At 59.1% G+C, this 8,274-nt stretch overlaps 1 protein-coding gene across 1 annotated transcript; it reads left to right on the top strand.

Moving 5' to 3' along the window:
• The first annotated feature begins 2,333 nt into the window (after window positions 1–2,333).
• On the top strand, window positions 2,334–5,033 carry LOC124525773 (testis-specific Y-encoded protein 1-like). The gene is made up of 5 exons (XM_047098356.1): window positions 2,334–2,999; window positions 4,245–4,322; window positions 4,478–4,589; window positions 4,712–4,857; window positions 4,962–5,033. Exons 1-5 carry the CDS (start codon window positions 2,334–2,336, stop codon window positions 5,031–5,033), a joined length of 1,074 nt encoding a protein of 357 aa, XP_046954312.1.
• Window positions 5,034–8,274: the final 3,241 nt, after the last annotated feature.

The following is an 8,274-nucleotide window of genomic DNA, read 5'->3' as shown; positions in this document are numbered from 1 at the left end:
CTGCTTGCACGTGTTAGCCTTTCATATCATACGGGCAGCCCAGACTCAGAAATCCAGCTACCTGCTTACAAGTATCCAGCCCTCGTGCTTGTGCAGACCCTCGGTGTCTGTACAGACATTTGAGTCACGGTCTCGTGACCCGTCAATACAGCTGGACGGTCTGTCCTTACCTTACAGCCTGGGATGCGGTTCTCACTCATTGTCCTCCCCTCGGGTGCGAGTTTCCTCCATCACTGTGGTGGAATGTAACCTTTATCACCATACGTTGGCTTGAAATTACTGGGCGGATCACCTGTCTGCGTCCGGGGATGCGAAGGAGACCTTGGCTCTTTTGCTCACGGTGCACCCTTTCTCTGTGATGAGTCGCTCTGGATGAGAAGCTTGCCAGAGGCGAGGGGCCTCAGAGTGGAGCACATTTCCTGGGCATCTGTGAGAACCTCGTTGGTTCCACTCGGAAAGCATTGACTTTCACGGATGTGCAGCCTCTGCTTTTCCCTGCATTTGCCGAGCTTGGGGACGTGATTTCTTCCCGCACGTGCTGTCCCTAGGTCTCTGCGGTCTCTTTCCGGCAGTCCCGTTTCCTGTCTGCTGCTGGTCAGTACAGGGCCTCCAGCAGCCCTGTGGGGATCGGGTCCTTGCTTTCCTCCCTGCGGTGGCCTCTTCCTCACCCAGAATGGCCTCACTGCAGCTTCCTTCTAGTTCAGGGATCGTTTCAGACTGCCCTTAAGGTCCAGGTGGGAACGGTGCCGTTTGTGCTGAGGGCTGACCACCGTACAGCATTCGTCTCTGTGGAAATTGCACAGGTGAACTTCACCAGGTGAATGTGCACACTGCAGTTGCCCTGTCATCAGAGTCAGCCCACCTGTCTCCGCCTCGGCTGCCCCTGCTCTCCTTCCTCCTACCCTCCCCTTGCCTCCCCCTCCCTTGTCTTCTTCCTGTCCCTCCCTCCCACTTTCCTTCCAGCTCTCTTTGTCTTCGTCTCCCTCCTCTCCCTCACTAATGCCTCCCCCTGTCTCCGCCTGTCTTCCTTGTAATAGGTGCCCCTCTGTCTCTTCTTGTCTTGCTCCTCCTCCCTGTCTCTCCCGCCAGTCTCCCTGTGACTCTCCCTCTCCAGGCCGGTCTTCCCCCCCACTCGTCCTTCCTTCATCTGCTTGCATGTGTGTGTCTCTCTCTCCCTCTATATCTCTGTCTCCCTGCGTGTCTGTTTCTCGCTGTCTCTCTCAGTGGACATTCTGTGTCTGGGTGCACGCTTCTTCAGAATTCTCGTTGGCACCTGGGAAACGTGGAGGGAACTCGTCTGCTTTCGTGTGTACTAGTGACAGCAGGCACGGGGCTTTCTCAGAGACAGACACAGACAAGTTTGTAATTCTCGGTGAGGGGCCCCTAAGCGCCCTGCTTGGAGTCGTCCTCCTTTTAGTGGAAGGTTAGATTTCCGGACCGGAGGAAACTGCTAAATCCTACTACCCCATCTCCCTGGTGCTCTGTACGGAGATCAGCAGGGCACCAGTGGCAGATGGGGCTCTGGGGGTTGTTGTTTGCTCTGAATTGCAGTGCAGTGAATTCTGCTGAGCTGCTTTCTTGCAAGGACACGGCCGTGGGGTATGTCTAGGGTGGGTGTCACTGGTTCTGGGTGGGCGCCCACCTTACCGCCGCCCTCAGCCTGATGGCCAAGGAGGAGAAACCGTGCGGACGGGCATGTGGCGCCGGTAGGCGCGACACCTAAGGACTTCTCCAGGCCTTGCCCCAGCTTCATGAAACAGGGGCAAGGGGACGGAGCAGACAGTGGCTCACGCTGCGGACGTTCCTGTGCTGAGTGCTCTGGTGCCCGTAGTGAGGCCTCTGGGGAAAGGGTGTACAAGCGAACACAGACTGTGTGACACCGGGGACCTCGCGAGTCAGGCCTGGAAGGTGACAGCGCTGAAGAGGACATGCGGCAAAACGGGGTCCACGCTGGCGGCTGGGCCCTTGCTCCAGAGCCCGGACCGGCCGCTGGCGTGCGCTAGCCGGCGGCCAACACCCTGCCCTGCTGTCGTGCAACTGATTGCTCCGCCAACCTGGCCAGCGGGCCTGACCTGCCCTGGAACCACTTCGCCCGCAGGCCGCATGCGCACACTCCTCACTGCCTCTGTCTAGGCCCCGCCTCCACGGCAGCCGCGGCCAATGCGGAGTCGTCAAATCCCAGAGCCTGTGCGCCTGCGCCCAACTTGGGCGGGCTGAGGCGGGAGGCAACAGGGAGCCAACCGTCTTGAGGGCAAGGCTCTCTCCACCTGCTGCCATTTCCCTGTCCTTGTCCTGAGGCTGCCCTAGCTACACTGGGGCCGGGGCCGAGCGTCATGGCCAGCGTGTCGCGGTCCGGAAAAAGCGGTGATTCCCGTCGACCCAGGGCCCTGATCGTCCTGGATGAGAAAGGTCGAGAGTCCCGGGCCCGCGGGAATGCAGGGGCGCTGGAGGGCGTGGGCTGGCCGCAGTCCCCAGGTTCAGGGGTGCAGGAAGCCCAGGCCGGGTGTGAGATACAGGGGGCAAGCCCAGCGGAGGAATTGGTGGTGATATTGGATGACGGAATGGTGGCGGCTGAGGTGGTGATCGGGGTGGAGGAAGAGGACGGGGAGGCGACCGAGGAAGAGGTGGCTGGAGAGGAGAATTCTGAGGGAGCCAAGCCAGAAGCAGAGGACATGCGCGAGCAGGAGGAGGTGGAGGAGGGGAGACAGCAGCTGAAGGAGATTCCGGAGCAAGAGGAGAAGCCCGAGGCAGATGCAGAGGCGGAGGAGGGGCCCCAGCTCTCACAGGAGCCGCAGCAGCAGGAGCCAGTGCTGTGTCCTGCCTCAGCCCAGGACCCGCTGGCAGCGCTGGAGCGTCTTCAGCTGGAGATCAGCGCTGGGAATGCCCAAGATTCCAGGGCCTTATGGCGGCTGAAGCGCAGGATTCTTCGGAGGCGGATTTCTTACCTGGATCAGAGAAGGGCCATCATCGAGCACATCCCTGGCTTCTGGGCCCAGGCGGTATCCTTCCTTGTGCTGGTGGGTGATGGCGGGGGTGTTGTGCAGGAGGGCTGGGCCCTGAGAGCAGGGTGCCTCAGGGCGATGGCCCCCAGGGAGGAGAGCTGGGCAGTGGTCCCTGGCCCTGGGTTGGTGCGGTCTGGGATCCAATGTAAGGCCTTGGACAGGGGCGGTTGTTGGGGATGGGGGGACTTGGGGACTTGGACCTGCTTCCTCTAGGTGTCCGCCAGCGTTGGCCTGCAGGCTGCTCTCACACGTTATTTGTGGACGTGAGGCATGTGTCCCCATGCTACCAGAGCTAGGGTAGCACAGAGCAGCCTTCACTCAGAGCAGATAAGGCAAGGAAACGTTTCGCTGCCAAATGGGAGAGTGACACAGGCCGCACACCCACCTTCACATTCACAGGCTGTGCACGTTTTCTAGCAGTTCCGTCAAAAGAGAGCATTTCAGACACACACTCATGGCCTTTAGTGGAACCATGCCACCCCCCTGATCCAGACAGGAGGACGACTCAGACCTACTCCGAGCGGGGTACAATCTGCCTCCACAGACCCACCCACCCACCCACACACACCCACACACACACACACACACACACACACACACACACACACACACACACACACAGGACTCTCTCCTGGTATCTCCACCCCTGCTTCCCTCTCTGTCCTCAGGCTCCGGCTGGGTCCCACCCATGTCTTTCTCTCCTGACTGGCTGTGTCACTGTGTCTACTTTCTTTTCCCTCCTCTGCCCTCCTTGTCCGTGCTTCTCGATCTCTTTCTCCCTCCCACACCCTCCGTTTGCATCGTTAGTGTGCAGTCGGTTTCTTGTAAGCCGTGTTATTCCTTCTGGACTCAGAAGGCCGGTGACAACATTGGTCTTCACGGGAATATGCCAAAACACCCAGCCGTGAGGAGGGGTCAGAGCACATGCCGACATCACAAGCTATGATGGGCTGCTGGCAACCCACACAGGTCAGGTATATGAAGGAACTGTGAGGAGTCCAGGCAGCGGAGTCTCTCCCTGCTGTGTGCAGACAGCGTGGGAGGTACAGGAAGCCAACGGACAGCGCAGTGTCGATGGGGTCTGATGCATTTGCAGAGGCTGAGGAGTGTGGGGGCTAGTGTTTCCTGGTCTTTCTGCACATGCCATGATCTAGTCCCTTGCTCTTAGCCTGGGAGGGTTGTGGTTGTGGGCCGTGTCTGATTCCACAGCATCTGAAGGCACAGCTCCTTGACCCAGCACAGATTCTGAATCACCCCCAGTTGTCGGCCTTGAACGGTGCCCAGGACAAAGACGTGCTCAGCTACGTGGTCAACTTAGAGGTCAGACCGGGGAGGCTGTGGCTGGGGGCCGTCCCGTCGGGTGTGGGATTTGGGCAGGAGAGGGTGAGGCAAAGGTGCTCACCCTCACAGCCAGGCAAGGAGGTCAGGACCCCGAGGGAGGACACTTGCCCTTCCTGTCCCGTTGCTCACGGCAGGTGGAGGAAGTGGGCCATCCCAAGTACCGCTGCAGAGTGATGTTTTTCTTTGGGGACAACCCGTACTTCTGGAACCCAGTGATCATTAAGGAGTATCAGCTTAGCTTTGCTGGTAGAGTGTGGGTCCCATGGTGGTGCTGGGCAGGGGGATGATGAGCATGAATCAGGGGCAGGAGGGAGGGGTGGGTGGAGAGGAGGCCGTCTGGTTGCTCCTCAAATCCTCTCTTCCTTTAGGCTACAGGGCAATTCGTTCCACTCCAGTCCAGTGGTTTTGGGATTATGAACGTGGAGCTCCCAGTCGCAGGCATGACCCCACCAGGCTTAACTTGTTGAATTGGCTGTGTGAGCATAGCTGCCCAGGGACGAACAGGTTTGCCGAGGTGGGGCCCCTGAGGCCTTCGTCAGCAGTGGGATGTGGGTGGCCCCCGGCCAGAGAGGAGAGTGGGCTATGCCCAATGTGGCGCCGGCCTGTGTCCCCTACCAGATCATCATCGAGGACCTGTGGCCCAATCCCCTGCAGTACTACCTGTGGGAGGAAGGGACCAGAGGACAATGACCTGACGTGCGCACGTGTCGGTGAGAACCCCAGTATGCAGTGTGTTGACACATGTGTTGTATGGGCAAGGAACGTGGGCCAGACATTGGCTTGGAAATGGAAGGTCCGCCGAGACTGGGACCCAGGTAGCATGGGGAGCGGGTGGGAGGATGACAAGGGACCTGCAGGGACTCAGCTGCAAACACACAGTGGGTCGATGCCTGCAAACCAAATGCAGTTGTGCTGTGGGCTGGGGCTTTGGAGGGCCACTCGGGAGGAGCAATGCTTCTCCACCACAGATGCTCCCCGTGGATGTCCGCCCTCTCCCGGGCTTCCCCCTGCTCCTTCAGTCTGGATTTGCCTGCCAGTCTTTGGGACTGGAGCTGCCGTGTCCCCAGGCGCCACTGTGGTGAGAATCTCGCACTTCCTTCCATGTGCCCCACCACGCCATGTCCTCCCGCAACCTGACAGCCATTCTTAGAACTAGCCCAAGGCCATTGGGGGCTGGAAAGGAATCCCTGGGTGACAAAGCAAGAGGGATCCCAAAAGGGCGAGGCAAAAGAGTGGCACCATCTGGGATGTATTTGAAAATATCCCATATCACTCTTGGTGTCTGTTGTGTGGGGGTGCGTGTGTGTGCATGTACGCGAATGTGTCTGCGTGTGCCCATATGCATCAGGGGCTCTGCATCTGTGTGGACGTGAAAGGCACAGAACTTCTATGTTTGCCCATCAGGAACAATGGAGGACGCGACCAGTGCTGGAAGAGATGGGTGGATGCGTCTCCTGTCTTCTACGAGCCCCGGAGACAATTGGGGAAGTGATCACATGTGGCAGCCTTGAAGAGTTGCCACGATGTTTATGCGGACACATACAGGAAGCTAAAAACCCTTCTGTTTCTGTGTGTGTGTGTGTGTGTGTGTGTCTGTGTGTGTGTGTCTGTGTGTCTGTGTGTGTGTGTGTGTGTGTGTGTGTGTGTGTGTGTGTGTGTGTGTTTATGGGGGACCCGAGGAGGGACGACGAGGACGGAACCTGAGTGTGACTGTCCTAGCCGCTGCCAGGGTGATTCTGTGTGTGCAGGAGAGGTGCAGTACCAGTGTGGGGCAGGTGTTGCCATGTGCACAGAGGCCTGCCTTCCTGGGCAGGCAGAGTCTGCAAGGAGGAGGAGGAAGAGACAGACCTGTTATGTGGAGACTTGTTGTATAGGCCAGAGCCGAAAGGCAGGGAAGGGGATTGCACAGCGGGAGCAAATTGGTCCATTGGGTCCTGGTACAGTGTGGCCAGGACTTGGGGAATTTCAGCCAGGACCCTTGCTCCCAGAGGGGTGTCGTCTCCTTGGTGAGAGAGAATCCAGTGAGCAACGCCTCCAGTGAGGATCAGAGCTAAGGCCCCGTGTCCCCGGAGAACTCAGGAGTAGGCAGGCTTCTCACAGTCGATGCCAGTATACCTTGCTGCTGCCTCCCACACCCGGGGTCCCTTTGACCCCGAGCCCTGTCCTGAGACAGTGGCTCAGGATGGGAGATGTGTGAGGGGAAGAGGCAGGTGTGGGTTGTGGGCAGCACAGAGGCTTATGAGTGGGATTTCATGGAGAGAGTACGCGCGAGGGCGGAGATCCAGCGTGAGTTCCTGCGAGTGTGTGTGGGCGTCTGTGGCACACTGGGCCTGAGATCCGTGGTGGTGCCGGCAGTGTGTGCGTGCATATGTTCGTGCAATTGCGTAGCCGTGTGTCTCTGTGTGTGCGGGAGTGTGTGTGTAGGCCGCTGGCGAGACAAGAGGAGACACAGGGGTCTCTGTGGATGAGGTGCTTATGTGGGACGGTCAGGTGCCACAATACAAGAGTGCAGTCCCTTCCCTCCTGAATCCTGATGGTAATCGCTGGGACGGTGCAACCGTTGCTCTGCCAGGGGGCTCAAGTCAGGTGCAAAAGGGAAATTGGTGCAAGGTCAAGACGGGGACCGAGGGGAGGAAAGCCTGTGCCCAGCGGCCAGTGGACCACTTGTGAGTGAGTGTGCTTGTGTGTGTGTTAGTGTGTGCCTATGTGAGTGAGTGAGTGAGTGAGTGTGTGTGTGTGTGTGTGTGTGTGTGTTGAGTTGCCCTGGTGGGCCTACAGTAGCAAATACGGAGGGGCTACAAGGTTGTGCCCAGACTTTGTGCACAGAGTAGCTAAAGAACCCAAGCTGTCAGGCTACGTTGTGTGCAGAGGGCGTAGGTAATTCGCTGGAGGGAGGCGTCCAGCAAGAATCTCTGCTCTAGGCGACGTGCCATGTGTTGTCACCAGTCAGCTCTTCCTCGGGGCTCTCCTCTCTGCTTCCTGTGCACCAGGCCCAGGGAAAGGGAGGAGCTTGGACCCTAGCCCTCAGGTGACTTGCGTCCCCCTGGAGTGCCGCAGCAGTGTGGTGTGTGGGGATCCGAGTGTGGATGGGCAGGTGAGCAGCCTGCCAGCTGCTCTCTTAGGGGACAGTTCGTTGCCTGCAACACCTCTCCCCGCCACACTAGATCACCACTGCCGCTGCAGCTGGGCTCGGGACATGTCAAGGTGTGTCCCAGAACTCTGTTCCCCTTGCACGTAAGTGGTGCCAGCATGAGCCTCTCAGCCCCTGTGCGGGCGTCCCTGATTAGCCTCAGGCTTTGTCGACTCCTGGCCTCATGTAACATGGGGAACTGGGTTCCTTTCTCAGTGTCTCAGCGGTTGCATGTCGACGGAGAATGCTGTGGGCATTGGAGTCAGGAATCCCGACCGTGCTCCCCCCGCCCCGCCCCAAACTGCAGCGGGCAGCACGTGGCCCACTGTGTGTGCGCTTTGGGGAGTCTAAAGCCTTACAGCCCACCCCCCATATTCTTCTCAGGTGGTGGAGGGTCAAGGGGGCCTACGGAGGAACACTGGTCCCAGTCTGCTGCCGGCTCTGCCCACAGGTGTGTGTGCCCAGCTCCCTGACGCTGAAGCTGCAAGCCTGAAGCCGCACTGCCCCCAAAGCCCCATCCCTAGCATTTGCGTGTGGGCCAGATGGATTGAAGTCCCAGTGACCCTGCGGGATCACAGCGGGTGGTCTCATCTGTGCCTGGCTACCCGCCTACCTGCCTTCCCCACAGCCCTTTGCCCCCTTACAGGGCTTTCGGTAAAGACGCGGCCACCGTCCGGCATGAGAGGAAAGGCTGGACAGTGTCCCAGTACCGCTGGTCATGTGTTGGCTGCTGCCAGCTGGACAGCATGGAGACCCCATGGCCCAGTGGAGGAAGTCCGACCTGTCCTACAAGGAATTGGG

Source organism: Lynx rufus, unplaced genomic scaffold (genome assembly GCF_022079265.1).
Source record: "Lynx rufus isolate CCGP_SWC_20201006 ecotype Redwood Valley unplaced genomic scaffold, mLynRuf1.p SCAF_48, whole genome shotgun sequence".
Lineage (NCBI taxonomy): Eukaryota > Metazoa > Chordata > Mammalia > Carnivora > Felidae > Lynx > Lynx rufus.
Note: the sequence above shows the minus strand (reverse complement) of the source record. Positions and strands in the feature narration are given on the sequence as shown.

Bases quoted from the DNA above. Each gene is read 5' to 3' on its own strand.
- LOC124525773 (XM_047098356.1), top strand. From the start codon at position 2,334: ATGGCCAGCGTGTCGCGGTCCGGAAAAAGCGGTGATTCCCGTCGACCC. The intron at 3,000-4,244 runs GTATCCTTCCTT...GACCCAGCACAG, and splicing joins CTGGCTTCTGGGCCCAGGCG to ATTCTGAATCACCCCCAGTT. The intron at 4,590-4,711 runs GTAGAGTGTGGG...CTCTTCCTTTAG, and splicing joins GTATCAGCTTAGCTTTGCTG to GCTACAGGGCAATTCGTTCC.